The sequence below is a fragment of the Ostrinia furnacalis genome, unplaced genomic scaffold (assembly GCF_004193835.3).
Source record: "Ostrinia furnacalis isolate ACB-3 unplaced genomic scaffold, ASM419383v2 OfSCF7013, whole genome shotgun sequence".
In the NCBI taxonomy this organism is placed as follows: domain Eukaryota; kingdom Metazoa; phylum Arthropoda; class Insecta; order Lepidoptera; family Crambidae; genus Ostrinia; species Ostrinia furnacalis.
In genome coordinates, this window is record NW_021137252.1 from 653,010 (window position 1) to 673,082 (window position 20,073).

The 20,073-nt window shown below is 44.5% G+C and overlaps 1 protein-coding gene across 7 annotated transcripts; it reads left to right on the forward strand.

The window, feature by feature from the left end:
- Nucleotides 1–1,432: 1,432 nt before the first annotated feature.
- Nucleotides 1,433–19,434, forward strand: grsm (probable aminopeptidase NPEPL1 granny smith protein). 7 transcript variants are annotated; one of them, XM_028318764.1, is made up of 14 exons: nucleotides 1,679–1,786; nucleotides 2,794–2,957; nucleotides 3,574–3,756; nucleotides 4,673–4,832; nucleotides 8,690–8,856; nucleotides 9,428–9,604; nucleotides 9,854–9,904; nucleotides 11,224–11,369; nucleotides 12,074–12,138; nucleotides 12,831–12,922; nucleotides 13,423–13,439; nucleotides 14,175–14,334; nucleotides 16,269–16,379; nucleotides 19,196–19,434. In XM_028318764.1, exons 1-14 carry the CDS (start codon nucleotides 1,723–1,725, stop codon nucleotides 19,295–19,297), a joined length of 1,659 nt encoding a protein of 552 aa, XP_028174565.1. In that variant the 5' UTR covers nucleotides 1,679–1,722; the 3' UTR covers nucleotides 19,298–19,434. The 7 variants fall into 7 exon arrangements, with proteins under 7 accessions (XP_028174567.1, XP_028174565.1, XP_028174562.1 ...); XM_028318766.1 differs by lacking the exons at nucleotides 1,679–1,786; nucleotides 14,175–14,334 and adding an exon at nucleotides 1,433–1,621 and having other exon boundaries at nucleotides 13,423–13,599; nucleotides 19,196–19,432; XM_028318761.1 differs by lacking the exon at nucleotides 14,175–14,334 and having other exon boundaries at nucleotides 1,680–1,786; nucleotides 13,423–13,599; nucleotides 19,196–19,433.
- The last annotated feature ends 639 nt before the right edge of the window (nucleotides 19,435–20,073 follow it).

Consider the following 20,073-nt stretch of genomic DNA (forward strand, 5'->3'; position numbering starts at 1 on the left):
AATCAGTTCAAAGCCAGCATTCCAGCTTCATCCACCGAAACCACGGGGATAATTCGAAATGTGCCTATAAAGTACAATAACAAAAAAATCTTTACCATGTTGAGCAGTAGCAAGAAGATTATCAGCGTTCGCAGATTCTTCCGCAAAGACACCACAACTGAAGGTTTCTCTCAAAAACCGAAGATAAGGTTTCTATGGCATTTTATGACCTAAATGTCAAGATTGGTCATGGGATAAAATTACCATCTGCAGCAAGTATTTATACTGCCGAGGCATGCGCAGTGCTGGCTGCTCTGGAGTACATTGAGCATTCAAACATTGAAAAATGGATAATAGTTACCGACAGCATGAGTGTTTTAGAAGCTTTGTCGAACCCGTGTCATAACGCAAAAACAAACTATATTATTTTTCAAATAAAAGAAAAATATCACAAACTATGTAACATGGGCAGAGATATTATTCTTTTCTGGACACCTTCACATGTGGGCGTGGTGGGCAATGAAGAGGCAGACACTTTAGCTAAGCTTATAACAAACACATCAGATGTAGTACCTGTTAAGAAGATCAAAATATCATATACAGACTGTTCAACCCTTTTAAAAGAATTAATGAAGAAAAAATGGCTAGACCATTGGCAAGAAAGTATTCAAACTAAAGGAAAATGGTACCACCAGATTAACCATGGAATAGGAAAGCCCTGGTTTACAAAAGGAACCTATAAGAACAGAAAGTTTTATTCTTACATATCAAGATTAAGAATTGGACATGGCCGATTTAATGAACATCTCCACCGGATGAACATGATCACCTCCCCATCATGCTCATTCTGCAATCAAGCTAATCAATCCCTCCATCACATATTCTTCGAGTGTTCTATATTTTCACTCCAAAGACTCATTTTGATAGAAGACTTATTACAAGTTTATAAAGAACCAGAAGTCATCCCGCGCTCTCTACCTGATCTTCTCAAAAATGAAAACTGTTTTGTAGCATTATACAAGTTCTTAGTTACCACTAAAGAAGAAATTTGAAGAAATTCAAAGCCGAAGTTGAAGGGAAAGAAATAATAATAATTACTCAGTCGGCTTCAAAATGAAAATGTTTCCTCTCTCTCGCGCCGTCTCCGTGAATACAAACTGAAGACTTGGCTGTATGGCGAATGCCTTTGCCTTTTCCTGCAAGAGGAAAGAACGAAACCAAAAAAAAAAAAATCAAGAAAATCAAATTCCTCTATGGCCAAAATGACAAAAATCTGGCAAAATTTTAGACATACTCTCTAATCTGTGGGCAAAATATTAATTAAAAACAAGACGATAAGATGTACATAATTTCGTGTCCACTTAGTAGAATTAGTAAATAATGTTATGTTACTGTTTTTTCATGTACATGAAATATTAATAATTTACTTTATCTGACACGTACTTTTTTTTTTCTGAACGAAAATCTCACTTGTGAATGATTTGGCAACTTGAAAGAAAGAAAGCGATTTTTTTACTAACTTTCGATTTTTTTATTAATTCAAAAGTAATTTATGCGATTTCCGTGTTACATTTATAAAATTTATTATATTTTTCATGCATAGCTGCAACAAGAACGATTGATTCGCCGATAAAACCCGACGGTAAGTGCTTTATAAAATAGCGCTTACGCCCGTATGATTTTATGTATTTCCGAATTGTTTGTTTTGAAAACTGACATTTTCTCGTTATGTAAGTAATCACAATGTTATTACGAACGTTCGGGACATGTATAACTGTGATTAAATATCACCCGGCAACTGGTACAGGTAAATGGCCGACTATTAATGTTGTTGGTATTTTTAGGCGTATCGCAGGATTCTTGACGTATCGGGAAACTTGAATTACATTTTGATCAGCTTTTAATTGACATAACCTCAACCGTAAATTATCAGTAACTTTGTATGAACAAAAGATAAAAGAAAATATTTTCAATCACTTCTAACTTAAGAAATTGTCATGGGTATGTAAAATATAATTGGTTATTTTGTGATTGAAACCCATTATTGTGTTACTTGTACTTAAAGTTCTTGTCAAAGTTTATTACCCTTTGTCTTGTTATCACAAGGCATTTATCACTTTTACATTAGTTTTTATTACTTTTACATTTGTTTTATCACTGCTTTTAGTAATACCAGTTTCAGCAGTGCATAATGTAGGTTGAATAGTATTTTATTTTTATTCTACAATTATCACTAACTGAAATTTGTATAAGAAATAGGCCAACATTCTAAATGATACTTGAAACTCATTTAAACTCAATTAAAAGTGGTTGAACTCCAATATTAAATAGTGTAGATTCATATTTGCTAGTTATAAATTGAGAAATTGAAGAGTCAGTAAGTAATAAAATCACATAACAATAAATACTTAATTATTTCTGAATATACGAATGATTTTGCAACATTTTACTCATAGAAGAACCTCTATCATGTCAGCATTCAAACAAAAAACAGCTAAAAATCATTCAGATAGTTCAAACTAGACTCTCCTTTTGTGCCAGGGGTTATGATAAATGCATAATGGTGGTAATTGTATAGTAGTTTTATTATTTATTAAAAAGTAAACTATAAAGTATTTTATTTGCCAACAAAACGTTTACAGTCTGTTCTTGTTCTTGGGCGGAAAGCTAGTTGATAATAAAATATAATAGTGAGAACACACAGTACATGGCAATTAACAGTTATCAAACTCTTAAAATAACTGGAATATTTTACTTAAATTAAACAAAAAGTAACTGAGGTAGTGTAATTAACTGACCAATATTTTTCTCCAGTTCGCAGGATGTCCAACGCATCCGTGAACATTAAGTTTCGTTGGGGGCTCACGCCTTCCGACCCGGAGCAGCAGCCCGTCCTGATTGTGGGACAAGCCGCTCACCTCAACAGCTTGTCGTGGAACGATATACGATGCAAACTGGAGCCTAGAGTCTCGGAGGAGGTGGGTATTTGTAAAATAAGTAAATGCTGTGTATAGACATAAAAATTAAAATATGCAGCAGATAAGTTAGTTTTTTATGTTGCATTGTTACTAAAAGTGGTTAATAGTGTAAAAATGAGATAGGCGATAATGTATAGTTCCAAAATACTGAACTGTCCTATCCATGACGTTGACAGTGGGGCGCCACCGTCAATACCGGATCGCTGCTTCCGATTTTTGCCATGTTGGAAACCATATTATGTTGAACGAACGTAGCGCCCCCCTGTCATTGAGTTTGGTGGGACAGTTCAGCGTGGGTCATCTATACAATTTATTTTGAAATCGCTTGTCAATTTTAAGGTCAGAAGGTGAAATAAAAGTTAGAATTTTGTGTGTCAGAGAAGACCATTTTTATCAACTTTTTCAAATTAGTACTAACTCCAAAATTTCAATATCTAGACTAGAAGACCCAATCTAAGATTTGCATGTTATGTTACCACCATGCTCATGGTAATAAATCCATTAGTTATTGTAACAGCTGACTAAGATGCCCATAGCTGCTTTTAAACCCTTAATCCATATACACAGAAAATAGCTACAAATTGATGCCATTTTCATCTCACCCTTGTCACTCCAGGCATGGAAGCGAGGCCTTTCCTGCGTGACGTCATCGCCAGGCGACGCATGCGAGCTCTGGCCTCGCGCCGCGTCACTGGCGACGTTGCCAGCTCGCCGCTCGCGTCATGCGGCTCCGTCGCGTTGCCACGCGCTAGCCAAGATCGTGAGGGGCACCCAGCGGTCGACAGATGAGTTTATTGTGGTGAGTCTTGTGGATTATCTGAGGGAGATGTTAGCGAGTTTTGTACTGCAACGTTAGCGACGTTGTCAGCTCGCCGCTCGCGCCATGCGGCTCCGTTGCGCTGCCACGCGCTAGCGAAAATCGTGAGGGGCACCCAGCGGTCCACGGATGAGTTTATTGTGGTGAGTGTCTTGTTCATTTTTTAAGGGAGATGTTTGCGAGTTCTGTACTGCAACGTTGGCGACGTTGCCAGCAGATACCATATTGTAAAAAAGTTCTTGAGAGTACCTTCATCTTTGATCCACCATACACAGACAGCTTGAAGTAGCTAGTATCGACAGCTTTAAGCTGCGACTGCATAGTAGACTACCTACAGTATTCTATGTACCATACACAGAACTACTGATGGTGAAATTACAATTGACTATGACTGCAAGAGCGGTCTGTGTATGTTTTTAAATAAATATTAGATTAATACATTATTTTATCGCACTGCTGTGCTGATTAAAGCCGGTACGGCTGGTATGTAGCAGTCTTTATACCAAGTCCTTTTGCCTATTGTCCACGGCAGAAATCGTCCGGCTTGCCCGGGCCCGTCTTAGGCTTGTTTTATAGTCACGCTGATCGTTCACGCCGGTAGATCAATATGTATTATGTACTTTTTATAGCGTCGACGATCTGCCTAAATGATGACTGATGACTAAAGCCTGGTCTGTGAGCACGTAGAATTTTGTCCAATGACCGCAAGCTATATCCTTATCGCTCGCGCGTAATTATGTTGCTGTCGCGCTCGCACACTCACTGCGGGTGCCCGTCGCACAGTCGCGACAGCAATATAATTACGTGCGAGTGATAAGGATGGGTAGCTTGGGGTCATTGGACGAAATCTATCGGCTCGGCGACCGGACTTTAACCTAACTTATTGTCTTTATCGCAGCTGGTGTGTCGCAAGCGTGACGTATACGCGAGCGCGGCAGCAGTGGCGCGCTCGTTCCCATTATTCGGGGCACGCACCGCTGCGCCGCTCGCCGCCGCGCCCGCGCCGTCTGCTCCACGCACGCTCACGGTCGAGATACAGCTGGTCGATGCCACGCAGAGTGAGTTATAACTCTTAGTTTCTTATCTAAAGTGTAGCGGCACCATTGCTGCCCGTCGAAATACAGCTTGTTGATGATAGTAAGTCATAATTATGATACTTATAAGCGTCTTTCAGGGCGTCTTTAACCTACTAGGGGCTCTGGACAGGACCAAGGGGTCTCTTTTGAAAAAGGTCTTTTTTGAGACCTGACGAGGACCCCTCCATCGCGGAGTCTTCAGACAGAGAGAGAGAGAGAGTGCAAAAGAAATGACTGCGTCATTTTCGATATTGCAGATAAAATCTTATCGATGATTTTAGGCATTTTTGAGTTTATAGATAAAATGGCGCGATAAAATCTTATCGCGACGCGCATCTTAAGCCTATAGGTTCATCATAAGACTATCAATAACATCGTAGCACACTACACTATGGATGGCCGTAAGCGCGATGTCATTCAAGGCGTCTTTAACCTACTAGGGTACACTTAAGCATCAAGCGGGCTCTTTTCATCTTGATATAAGTACACTACACTATGGGAGTGCCGCAAGCGCCAATTTTTAGAATCATTTAGGGCGTCTTGAACCTACTAAGGTACACTTATCAAGCGGGCTCTTTTCATCTTGATATAAGTACACTACACTACTGGTGTGTCTTGAGCGCGGCGTGTGCGCGAGCTTGCAGCAGTGGCGCGCTCGTTCCCATTGTTCGGCGCGCGCACCGCTGCGCCGCTCGCCGCCGCGCCCGCGCCGTCTGCTCCACGCACGCTCACGGTCGAGATACAGCTGGTCGATGCCACGCAGAGTGAGTTATTATAAACCTTAGCCTCTTTTAAATAAGGTCTTCTATACTGCACCTTTTAGGCAGTAAAGTGAAGCGTCACCGTCGATGCACCCGCGCCGTCTGCTCCACGTACGCTCACGGTCGAGATACAGCTGGTCGATGCCACGCAGAGTGAGTTATCACCCTTAGTTTCTTATCTGAAGAGTGTAGTGCAGCAATGGCGCCCGCGCTGTCCGTCGAAATACAGCTTGTTGATGATAGTAAGTCATAATTATGATACTTATAAGCGTCTTTCAGGGCGTCTTTAACCTACTAGGGGCTCTAGACAGGACCAAGGGGTCTCTTTTGAAAAAGGTCTTTTTTGAGAGCAGACGAGGACCCCTCCATCGCAGATTCCTAAGCATGTGCTCAAAGAGAGAGAGAGAGAATGGAAAAGAGACGCCTGCGTCATTTTTATATTAGCAAGTTTAGGACGCGCGTTGATTCATGATTGTAGGCGACAAACGTATGGGTTTTTCGATAAAATGACGCGATAAAAGCCTATCAATAACATCGTAGCACACTGTACTACTGGTGTGCCTTGAGCGCGGCGTGTGCGCGAGCGCGGCAGCGGTGGCGCGCTCGTTCCCATTGTTCGGCGCGCGCACCGCTACGCCGCTCGCCGCCGCGCCCGCGCCGTCTGCTCCGCGCACGCTCACGGTCGAGATACAGCTGGTCGATGCCACGCAGAGTGAGTTATTATAGACCTTAGTCTCTTCTCATTTAAAGGTGCCCCTTTAACCTACTAGGGGCCGTCGAAACAGACAGCTCGTGGACGCTACGCGGAGTGAGTACTCTCTTCCACGAATAAACCAAGGACTTCACCTTTCGAATGCTCACCTACTAGGGGCCCTGGGTACTTAAGGATCAAGGAGGCTCTGTTCATCTTAACAAAGGTCTCTTTTGAGAGCAGACGGGAGCGAGAGAGAGTAGGAAAGAGATGCCTACGTCATTTTCGATATTGCAGGGCTAGGATGCGTGTTGTGATAAAATCTTATCCTTGATTGTAGGCGACAAATGTATGGATTTTTAGATAAAATGACGCGATAAAAGCCTATCGCGACGTGCACCTTAGGTCTACAGGTCCATCGTAAGACTATCAATAACATCGTAGCACACTACGAAGCGCGATGTCATTCAGGGCGTCTTTAACCTACTAGGCTACACTTAAGCATCAAGCGGGCTCTTTTCATCTTGATATAAGTACACTACACTATGGGAGTGCCGCAAGCGCCAATTTTTAGAGTCATTTACGGCGTCTTGAACGTACTAAGGTACACTTATCAAGCGGGCTCTTTTCACCTTGATATAAGCACACTACACTACTGGTGTGCCTTGAGCGCGGCGTATACGCGAGCGCGGCAGCCGTGGCGCGCTCGTTCCCATTATTCGGCGCGCGCACCGCTGCGCCGCTCGCCGCCGCGCCCGCGCCGTCTGCTCCACGCACGCTCACGGTCGAGATACAGCTGGTCGATGCCACGCAGAGTGAGTTATATGCTACTTACTTCTTCTTCTTCTCTTTGTTCTTCTGGGCTTCTTGGCGGGAAAGTAAAGCATCACAGTCTCTGCGCCTGCGCCGCTCACATTCACCGTCGAGATACAGCTTGTTGATGCCACCCAAAGTAAGTCTGGTCCGTGAGCACGTAGAATTTTGTCCAATGACCCCAAGCTACCCATCCTTATCACTCGCGCGTAATTATATTGCTGTCGCGACTGTGCGACTGGCACTCGCAGTGAGTGTGCGAGCACGATAGCAACATAATTTACTTATGCGTCTTTAACCTACTAGGGGCCATAAACAAGATCAAGGGAACTCTTTTGAAAAAGATCTTTTTTGAGAGCAGACGAGGACCCCTCCATCGCAGATTCCTAAGCATGTGCTCAGAAAGAGAGAGAGAGAATGGAAAAGAGACGCCTGCGTCATTTTCATATTAGCAAGTTTAGGACGCGCGTTGATTCATGATTGTAGGCGACAAACGTATGGGTTTTTCGATAAAATGACGCGATAAAAGCCTATCAATAACATCGTAGCACACTGTACTACTGGTGTGCCTTGAGCGCGGCGTGTGCGCGAGCGCGGCAGCGGTGGCGCGCTCGTTCCCATTGTTCGGGCGCGCACCGCCGCCGCGCCCGCGCCGTCTGCTCCACGCACGCTCACGGTCGAAATACAGCTAGTCGATGCCACGCAGAGTGAGTTATAATCCTTGCTCTCTTTTAAATAAGGTCTTCTATACTGCGGCTTTTAGGCAGTAAAATGAAGCGTCACCGTCGATGCGCCCGCGCCGTCTGCTCCGCGCACGCGACCGGTCGAGATACAGCTCGTGGACGCCACGCAGAGTAAGCTATTTATCTATAGTCTGGTTTGCGAGCACGTAGAATTTTGTCCAATTACCCCAAGCTCGCGTGTAATTATGTTGCTGTCGCGCTTGCACACTCACTGCGGGCGCCCGTCGCAGTCGCGACAGCAATATTCATTGGACAAAATTCTACGTGCTCACAGACCGAGCTTAGATGGTTTATAAGGTATTTTTATGCATAACAAGACAGGTATTTGACCACAATCGCACCTGGTGTTAAGTGGGATGCAGTCTAGGATGGTACATAATATCTGACCTGTAAATGCCTATTCACTCTCGCTTTGAAAAGGCCCGGATTATAGTCTCCGGAAGTTTTCCCCTTCCTCTTCATTTAACATCCTCATCTAGATAAAGAAGATTCACAACAACAACAAGATTCAAACTGAGCAATTTACTTCAAAGCAAATTGCTTAGTTTGAATCTTGTTGTTCTTTTTTTTTTTTCAATGTTACAACCTTAACCGCCTCTGTGGTCTAGTGGTAAGACCACCTGCTTCAGACGCAGAGGTCCCGGGTTCGATTCCCAGTGGGGGCAGATTTTTCTGTTCGGTTCGGTTGGTGGTAGGGAGCCAGTTCTTCCGTGGTTGAGGATTCCGGGTGAAGCTCGTTTCCACCTTCGGCCTGATCGTCACTTACCATCAGGTGAGATACAGGCCAAGAGTTTCCTCGTTTGAATAAAAAAACCTCATTTCTCTCCACAGACAGCGACTCAGACGACGAAGACATCTCATCGTCCATCCCGGCGTCAGACACCACGCTATCAAGCGAGGAACTGAGCACCATTCAGGACCTAGCAGACGCCACCAGACTGGCTGCGCGTATTACGGACACGCCTGCTAATATCATGAACGTGGACAAGTTCATAGAGGTAAGACCATTAGAAATTCACACACACAAAGTAATCAAAATATGTGCTCATTATCCACTGAAGTATCAGTACTCAACGTTCGAATAATCTTTAGTACTAAGCAAGCAATGTAAACTGTTTACATTATGACGTCGCTGCTGTCATCATTGCTTTCACGAGCAATGTGTTCTGTTTTTGGGCATATTGCTGCGACACCGGCCCCGCCCCCTTGTCACATCTCCCTTTAGTTTCTGTGATCTGTGGTCTCACTGTGGTCTGTGGTGAGTGTTTAAAGCCTGGTCCGTGAGCACGTAGAATCCCGTCCAATGACCCCAAGCTGCCCATCCTTGTCGCTCGCACGTAATTATGTTGCTGTCGCGCTCGCACACTCACTGCGGGCGCGCGTCGCACAGTCGCGACAGCAATATAATTACGCGCGAGCGATAAGGATGGGTAGCTTGGGGTCATTGGACGGGATTCTACGTGCTCACGGACCAGGCTTTACATTATTTTAAGTTATTTTAGGAAATTAGCGATGTGACATGATTTTTTTGTATCTAATACTATTACTGACTAAACCCCATCATTTCAGGAAGCCATAGCCGTAGCCAAAGAGCTAGATATCCCAGAACCGACCATAATCCGCGGCGAGGAGTTAAAAGAACGCGGCATGGGCGGTATCTACGGCGTGGGCGCCGCCGCCGTCTGCCCGCCCGCCCTAGTCGTGCTGTCATACACCGCGCCCGCCGCCCAGGAAACCGTGGCTTGGGTCGGGAAGGGCATCGTGTATGACACCGGCGGCCTGAGCATCAAGGCGAGAGTGAGTACGCCTAAATCAAATCAAATCAAATTAAAAATATTTATTCAGTTTAGACCACAAGTGGCACTTATGAACGTCAATAAACTACACGCTACACCGCGCTACATTGCGCTACACCACGCTACACCACGCTACACCACGCTACACCGCGCTACACTACACTACGCCGCGCCCGCCGCCCAGGAAACCGTGGCTTGGGTCGGGAAGGGCATCGTGTATGACACCGGCGGCCTGAGCATCAAGGCGAGAGTGAGTACGCTACACGCTACTCCGCGCTACACAACGCTACCCCACGCTACACCGCGCTACACCACGCTACACTACGCTACACCGCGCTTCACAGCGCTACACCACGCTACACCGCGCTACACCACGCTACAACACGCTACACTGCGCTACACCGCGCTACACTACACTACGCCGCGCCCGCCGCCCAGGAAACCGTGGCTTGGGTCGGGAAGGGCATCGTGTATGATACCGGCGGCCTGAGCATCAAGGCGAGAGTGAGTACGCTACACGCTACTCCGCGCTACACAACGCTACCCCACGCTACACCGCGCTACACCACGCTACACTACGCTACACCGCGCTTCACAGCGCTACACCACGCTACACCGCGCTACACCACGCTACAACACGCTACACTGCGCTACACCGCGCTACACTACACTACGCCGCGCCCGCCGCCCAGGAAACCGTGGCTTGGGTCGGGAAGGGCATCGTGTATGATACCGGCGGCCTGAGCATCAAGGCGAGAGTGAGTACGCTACACGCTACACCACGCTACACCGCGCTACACTACACTGGTACGATACCGGCGGCCTGAGCATCAAAGCGAGAGTGAGTACGCTACACGCTACACTGCGCTACACAGCGCTAGACCACGCTACACTGCGCTACACTACACTACGCCGCGCCCGCCGCCCAGGAAACCGTGGCCTGGGTCGGGAAGGGCATCGTGTATGACACCGGCGGCCTGAGCATCAAGGCGAGGGTGAGTACGCTACACGCTACACCGCGCTACACTAAGCTACACTACGCTACACCGCGCTACACTACACTACGCCGCGCCCGCCGCCCAGGAAACCGTGGCCTGGGTCGGGAAGGGGTACAGCGCTACACCACGCTACACTACACTACGCCGCGCCCGCCGCCCAGGAGACCGTGGCCTGGGTCGGGAAGGGGTACAGCGCTAGACCACGCTACATTCTTCCGTCACTTCTCAGCACTAGCCCATATGTTGTCCCAAAGTGGTAGCAGGGCAAGCTATATTTGGGACGAGTCTAAGCGCTCTGGAAAGGGCCTAAGGACGGAATAAATGATTTGATTTGACTATTTCTGAACTATAATAATTATTATTATTAAGATTCTTGTTCCGGCTTTTCTTCTCACCACTTGCCATATGTTTGTCTCGAAGCGCTGGTAGGACCCAAAAGATAAGGAGACACGTAAATTGCCCCTTAAGGGTTACCTTTTTTTTTTAAACTGTATTGACGTTCATAAGTGCCACTAGTCACTAGTGGTCTAAATTGAATAAAATATTTTTGATTTTGATTTCTTGTCCACAGACCTCCATGGTGGGCATGAAAGGCGATTGCGGCGGCGCGGCGGGTGTACTCGGGGCTTTCGCCGTGGCTGTCAAAGCCAAGCCCACGGTTAATCTGCACGCCGTACTGTGCCTGGCAGAGAACGCTGTGGGACCTAAGGCTACCAGGTGAGAGAATATGGTTTGTCATGTGTACTTCGTAATATGAACACTGCAAAATGCGCACCTTGCTATATGCCCTTATGAGCATGTCAAGATAAATGCTTGACATGCTATTAAGCCTATTGGCGCAATGGCCCACTATTTTCTATGATAGTTTTGTGCTTACTGTAATCAATAAAGTCAATCCTATATTAACCGGCAGACAGTGGTGACTGAGTTTGTTGCGGCGCTTCTTCTCAGCACTTGCCAAATGTTGGTCTCGAAGCGCTGGTAGGGTAAAAAGATTATGAGACATGTAGAATTGTAGAGGCTCCTTAAGAGAAAAATGTCGATTTGTAAGAACTATTTATTAGTCTAAACAAATAAAGACTTTGACTATGACTTTGACCTATTCTATAATGAAAAGGCTGAAGAATTTGTTCCTATAATATGAGATAATGCTTCAAACCCAGAGACCTTTTTTAAAAAGTTACTAGCCACGTTTGACAAGACCAACTAAAACCCTCGGCCGCGTGTCAAAATCTACTGAGCGAATTTTAATGCGGTTTTCATCAATGCATTAGACTGATTCATAAGCAAGGTGTATAATTCTTCCATGATGGATAAATAACAGACTCATAGATATATGAAAACGACGCCAAAATAATTTTCTAAAACTTTTTTTATACTATGCTTCTGTTGGTAAATAGATCCATATTATTTGTCTACAGACCTGACGATATCCACCAGCTGTATTCCGGTCGCACTGTAGAAATCAACAACACAGATGCTGAAGGTAATATTGCACTTTTTTATTTTACCTTGAAATATTCGAAGTGCTGATAAAGCAATAAGATTATGAGGTTTGTAAGGTTCAGTACTATCGTTGGTGCATTTCACAGTGTGTACAAGATCTTACAAACTTCTCCATAAGAGCAGGCGTAGATGGCGCTGTATAGAATCAAAAGTATACTCGTTCTTTCGTTTCAGCCGAATGACGTCCACTGCTGGACAAAGGCCTCCTCCAAGGTTTTCCACAATGAACGGTCTTGCGCTGCCCGCATCCAGGCTCTTCCCGCGACCTTTACCAGATCGTCGGTCCACCTAGTAGGAGGCCTGCCCACACTACGTCTTCCAGCCCGTGGTCGCCACTCGAGAACTTTTCTGCCCCAACGGCCATCGTCTCTACGAGCTATGTGCCCCGCCCACTGCCACTTGATTTTAGCAATTCTGCGAGCTATGTCGGTCACTTTGGTTCTCCTGCGGATCTCCTCATTTTTGATTCGATCACGCAGGGAAACTCCGAGCATAGCCCGCTCCATCGCTCTTTGGGTGACCTTGAGCCTTTTATGAGGCCCATAGTAAGCGACCACGTTTCAGATCCATATACCATCACTGGCAACACACATTGGTCAAATACTTTTGACTTGAGACACTGCGGTATTTCGGACGGAAAAGTATACTAAAATGTTACAATTGATTTTTCAGGACGTCTGGTGTTGAGTGACGGTGTGGTGTACGCTTCGAGAGACTTGAAGGCTGACACCATTGTGGACGTTGCTACACTGACCGGTGCACAGGTATTGTAAACTTTATTCACTTATTCCTAAAAACTAAAATAGCATAAAAAAACGCTTTAAAAATAGCATTCAAGAATAACACAAATGTTGCGCACGTTATATATAGCACTGGACATTTTGATATAATGGTGTTTATTTGTTGCTTGTTGGGCCTAAAATACATCGAAGAAGTCTAATATTATGTTTATGCTAAAAATCAACCAAATTGAGAACGTCCTTTTGTTAAAGTTGAAAAAAAATATATCTAAAATATTAAAAATGCGAAAGTTTGGATGTTTGTTACTCTTTCACGCAAAAACTACTGAACGGATTTTGATGAAAGTTTACAGTATTATTCTTTATAACCCAGAATAGCATATAGGCTATAATTTATGACGATCTGTGACACTAAATTTCATGCGGGCGAAGCCGCGGGCAAAAGCTAGTTTGTCATATTTCAAAAGGTGTCAGTTTGACGTACTAATTTTGGGACAACCTGTATATTCTACTTTATTTTCCAGGGCACAGCGACGGGCAAGTACCACGCAGCTATAGTGTCCAACGAGCGCGGCCTGGAGCAGCAGTGCGTGCTCGCCGGCGCGCTGTCGGGCGACCTGGCGCACGCGCTGCCATTCGCGCCCGAACTACACTTCACGGAGTTCAGCAGCGCCGTCGCCGACATGAAGAACAGTGTCGCTGTGAGTGCTGTATACTTCCAGAGATGCTACAGCCTCTCTCTTAAGCAAATAACTTCTTCCTTATACAGGCAGGCACCACGAGGACATAATGTCAGGCGACTTAACGCAAGCGCTGATATGAAAAATAAGCGACCCGGTCAGGTTAGTGTCAGTCTTCATATACATAATATAGCAGGCTACTTCACGTAAGTGCTGATGAGAAAAATAAGCAACGCGGTCAGTATCAGTCGTCCTGAAAAGTTCAATCGTTACTTCAGTAATTTTGTTTATTCTATACAGCGCCATCTAGGTGTGCTCTTAAAAAAAAAACAAAAAAAATACTTAAAAATCACAATATTTATGTCATACGGTTGGCAATGACATATTGAAGCTAAAAATTAGCAAATGACTCGCAAATGCCATAAACCTAGACTACTTTTGACGGCGCTGTGCGTCATTGACAGCTGTGCCCGATGACATGCGCTCGCGCACATGACAGCTCCTAGGAACACTTAGAATCTCATGATTTGCGACCAGGATCATACTTTGCCGCGCCTCGCCAAGTCCACACTTACTCTCACACATACCACGGGCAAGTACCACGCGGCTATAGTGTCCAACGAGCGCGGCCTGGAGCAGCAGTGCGTGCTCGCCGGCGCGCTGTCGGGCGACCTGGCGCACGCGCTGCCATTCGCGCCCGAACTACACTTCACGGAGCTCAGCAGCGCCGTCGCCGACATGAAGAATAGCGTCGCTGTAAGTGCTGTATACTTCCAGAGAGGCTACAGCCTCTCTCTTCATACATACAGGCAACCAAAAAGCAGAAATCAGGAGGTCATAGTGTCAGGCGACTTCACGCAAGCTCTGACGCGGAAAATAAGCGACACGGCCAGGTTACTTTTCCAGTACAAACAGGCGAGCACCACGCGGCCTAAGCAACGCAGCAGGGTTACTACGAAACGCTGTTTACGCAGTTTCGGGTCTATCTGTTACTGTGGCTCGTGCTGGCATCTCGCTTTGCGTGAGAGGGATGGCAACATTTTCAAAGTAGCCCCACAGATGTGGCGAAATGGACTGAAGAGACTAAGAAGGAAATTACTTAAAAACTCGAATATTTATGTCATACGGTTGGCAATGACATATCGATACTAAAAATTTGCAAATGGCTCACAAAATACTACTTTTGGCGGCGCAGCGTGACTCGTGACAGCTCCGTCCGATGATATGCGCTCGCTTACTCGACAGCTTCTAGCAACGCTTAGAGTGCATCGTTAGGTCCACCCTGGCTCTCCTGGCTGTCATACATGGAGGCAAGTATCACGCGGCCATCGTCTCCAACAAGCGGCTCCTAACCTCCTTAGAAGAGTATTTGCTATTGGAATAGTTTTTTGACGGATTCAAATCTGACGTAGTAACCGCTGTTAGGCAGCTTTTCTTACGTCATTAGGTATCTTATGTTTAGATATTGAAATATTTTCTATTTTTTCTGATGTAAAGTCTGTTCGCCGAGAGTTAATAAATATTATGGAATGTCTTGCAATAGCGACTGTCGCTTAATTATCGCATTCTGTATGGCGGGCGTCGTTTGTCACAACGCGCACTGAGTACCATGGTACGAGCCACGCAGCTGTCGTCAAGCGCCCCGGCCGGCGGGCGGCGGCGGCCAGCGTGACCACTTTTAGTAGATTTCTACTTTTTTGGTAGATTTGAGGCAAAGAGAACGATGATTTAGTAGTGCGAAATCGTTTAGTACATTTTGGTAGATAATTGGTATTTTTAGAACATTCTTATAAATTGTAGTCCAAAATTAAATTGTAACCGAGCCGGGAATCCAGGCCAAAAAAAAAAGGCCAGGCCAAATAATCTACCTACTTTTTCATTATATCGACAAAAATAATTAGCGGGCCGCAATTTATAATGAGTTTAAAACCTCTGATATTTTTTTTTATCAATTCTCGGCGAACAGACTTTAGGCAGGCCTGGCTCACTCCGCGCGGTACATCCGATAATTACCTACAGCGAAGCGCCCCGCCGGCGGGTATTATATCAGTCGAGTGTCAGGACGCTGGCGTGCGTTGTAGTACCTAATTCTATGATCGAAGTATTATTTAAACATAAAATATTTGGACATAAAGAGAAATAAATATTGTGCGGCGTTCGGGTGTTTAAATTCGAAAAGAAATCTACCGGATTTATCTTTTTTTTCGCTTCCCAAAGATGCTGAAAGGTATGTTGGCCATGTAGGTAATCAATAATTCTTAGGATAGTAGGTATATGAACCTAACCTACCATGACTACTGCTCAGAATGCGTTCGTTCGTTTCAGCCAAATGACGTCCACTGCTGGACAAAGGCCTCTCCCAAGGTTTTCCATAATGAATGCGTACTTACATACATACGTGTCATGAGGTACGTACCTCATGACATATAAGTAGATTAATTATTTTTTTCACTAGACAGCAAGAGCAACCCTAACAGCGTAAGAAGAGTTCAGAGGCACGCGATAGAAAGAGACAAAACTTGTAGGTGAATAAAATTGTAGGTACGTAGTGCTGTGCGAGCTGAATTCCACTGTATCGCGTCGCAGCAAGACTCGCATTTATTTAAATCGTCTTGCGGAGTAATCCTTCTGTACCTGTACTATTACTTATTCTGTGCTTTAGGTACTGATGATGTTATTTGTTATTGTAGGACCGCAACAACGCGCAGCCTTCGTGCGCGGCGCTGTTCGTGCTGGCGCACCTGGGCTTCGACTTCCGCGGCGCCTGGCTGCACGTCGACATGGCCGCGCCCGCGCACTGCGTACGTACCTATACTGTTTTTGTTATTAGACCGGCAGACAGTGGTGACTGAGTTTGTTGCGGCGCTTCTTCTCAGCACTTGCCAAATGTTTGTCTCGAAGCGCTGGTAGGGCAAAAAAAGAATGAGACATGTATAGGCTCCTTAAGAGCATTTGACGATTTGCAAGAACTAATTTAACCCTAGAGTAGTCGCGCCTTTTCGTGAAACGCGAGTGCTCGCGTATGAGCATTTTGCCGCCCAAACTTAAAAGTCCGGTTGTGTGTCAAATAATAGTTTAAAAATATGTAAATCAGTTCAAAATGATAGAATAAAACATACACTATTAGAGAATAACGTTTATTAAAGATTTGTGGTTAGAATTTAAAGAAAAAGAAATATTTTGGAAATGTTGAAAAATATTTATTGAATTCTTAGAAAAATCATTGTTTTTACCTACATAATTCATGAAAAAATAAACTTATTAGCACACTTAAAGGTTTTCTTCATCTATGATATGTGCTTCAGCAAAACAGTCCTGTCACATGTGCATTTAATATGCGTTGCACAGTAAATTTGCACAGCTATTACACCCTTGGCACATCATCTTCAGATTCTGTCGCTGATTGTTCTATAACAGTATTGTAATGACTATGTTTACTTTCTTTATAACTTTAGTATACATTTTCCACTAATTTTAGTGCACCAGCTTCTTCGAAATCCGACATGTTCCTTGTTTTTTCATTTTTTGTATTTTACGTGAATTTTACCGAAAACGACATGAAATAAATTAAGCACTAATAGTAATTATCAATGTTATGACGTCATTAATATCAAAACAACATTATACGCAATAAAAACTAATAATCTTCCAACTACACTAAAAACCAGACACACAAATTTTACTTACGTCAGTAGTCGCGCAGTGAGCAATTTGCCGCAAAACGTGACATACGTTCAACAATCGTTCTCTATTGCGGTCATCTGCGCACTAAATTTCTTCTAATTTCTAATACATGGAGGTGAAGTATGGGGAGGCAGCTACTGAAACGCTTGACTTTAACAAACGCATCTTGTAGAAAATAACTCGATTTTTTGACCGAGGGCGGCAAAATGCTCATAGCGCGAGCACTCTAGGGTTAATTAGTCTAAACAAATAAAGAAAATTTTGATTTTGATTTTGATTATACCTCAGCTACACTACTCGCGAAGTTGGCTGAAGTCAATCATAGTCACGCACTTCACTTCGCTTCACCTGACTTCCGATCGTTGTCGGTATTTGCGTCCGAATGAAAGAACTCGAAGTGCTCCGAAATTTGTACGAAGCGTCTAACTACATTACTCGGCTAACTTCGAATCGCGTCGCGAATTTCGTCCTTAGAAATTTTAACGTTGTTGTAATGAGCGAGAGTGTACATTGCAACAGCGGCTGCCACTAAAACGATGTTGGCTACTGCGTGACCTCGACGAGACTAGGTTTCTCGCGAAGTTGCACGAGTATGTGAATACGTGCTTCGAACCTCGGTTAATTTCCTGTAAGACTTCGTCAAAGCGTTGAAGCGAGTTGTGTATCTGAAGTATTCCAGTTTATATAATAATAGTTTTCCGCCCGCGGCTTCGCCCGCGTGGGATTTTGTCTGTCACAGAAAAACTTTATTCCGCGTGTCCCTGTTTTAAAAACCGGGATAAAAACTATCCTATGTCTTTTTCCGGGACTTAAACTATCTCCCTGCCAAATTTCATCAAAATCGGTTCAGTGGTTTTTAGGCGTGAAAGCAAGACAGACAAACAGAGTTACTTTCGCATTTATAATATTAGTATAGATATGTACGGACGACGGCACGTCAACGTTACCACTGTGGGTTCTTGTGCAGTTGTAATAGGGGCGAGTTTGTAACAAAAATGGGTAACCTGATGTGCTGTCGTGTGTACGTACATATAATTTACATGCCAATATCTTGGTAAAACATGTTGTTGTATCACCTGTTAAAACTGTAAGACCAAATCATGTTGCTTTGTATGTTTTCACACATGTTTATGTAAATATAGCCTGACCAGGAACATAAAAACCCTCGCCATGTTGCGGAAAACTAATGGTACTAATTTCTTTTAATGGCAACAGTAACTCAAAACTTCATTGACATGTCACCTTGCATGTCAGTCTATTGCTGTCAAAGTGTAAACAAACTTTATTTTAAATGTGCGCAATTGGTTTTATGAATTAAATTGCTAAAATATTTTTATAGTCGTGAAAGAAAAGTGGTTCACAATGTGTTAAAGTATTTGTCGAAGAGAAATACTAAGGGTTCGGACAATATTTTCATTGAATAATGTATCCGACAAAGGTTGTCAAATTGACTGACATGTTTATCGTATAGTACAGTCCACTATGAAAATTAGCTGTGGTTTGTTTCAACTACCTATTTTTAAAATTTTGTCACTTTCTAAGTGTTGAATTTTATGGGATTGGGAAACAAGTACCGTTCTTGAGCAGAAATTGCAGTTGAATATTCAAGTTCTGAATTTGATTATTGATAAATAATAAAATAAATTCTACTAACTCGATTGATGGTTTCATTTAATTTATTTAAATCAGCTTACCTATAATAATATTTTTTCGTTAATTTATGAAAATATCAAATTAGCCCGTAATCCTGAATCCTGATACATAAAGTTAGTCTATTAATTTAACACAGGTACGACTGTACTCAGTGTTGCACTATCAAATGCAATTGACGCGCCTCTATGCCAGGGTTTTTATGTTCCTGGTCAGGCTATAAATATCTTTATGTTTATGTGCACTTAATGCTCATTATTGATCATAAACCTATCCGTTCCAGGGTGAGCGCGCTACGGGCTACGGCGTGGCGCTATTACCCGTGTTATTCGGCGCGCGCACGCGCAGCGCGCTTCTGCAAGCGCTCGCGCCGCGGGCCAACTGAGCGGTGAACGGGTCTTTGGTGAACGCACTGTAAAGCCTTGTTCTACTAGTCGAGTAATTTAGCAGCTAAAGCCTTGATCACACGTACCGAGCAAACGGGCGAGACAGTGCTCTCGGCTGAGTACTCTGTGTATGAACATTACGCCGAGTGCTCGGCCGAGCGCTCGAGTATGTGACTCGCTCACCTAACTGTCTCGACCGAGTAAACATTTTACTGTCTCACCCGTTTACTCGGTACGTGTGATCAAGGCTTAAAGGCGAGTTTACTAAATTATTAGACTAGTACGAACAAGGATTAATACACAGTATGACAAAAATGTATCTTTGTTTACACTTTCCGCGACAGAAACCTTAAAGGCTTCCACAGACCAAACGCAGGTCAGAAGCAGTGCGGGTCAGTTGGTTGCAGCGCGGCAGTAGGCACACTGAAGGCAGCGCAGTTTCAAAGCAGCTGCAACGCGGGCGGTTGTCAAAAATTTAAATATTCGAAAATCGCTTTCAACTCGCTGCTACCGCCCTGCGTCCGGAGTGTCATGCTAGTATGGCCGCCATAGTAATACAACAGCGCGGGCCCGCGTTCGCGCCGCTTCTGTCCCGCTCCCGCGCCGCCTCGATTGTCGTTCGGCAGTTGCAGTGCGGCGCGGTTGGAGCGCGGGCCCGCGTTCAAATTTGGTGTGACATACTTCAAAGAGTTTCTTGTATTACAACTTGCGCGGGCCCGCATTCAAACTGCGTTGCTACTGCCCCGCGTTTGGTCTGCCCAAGCCTTTAGTCGAA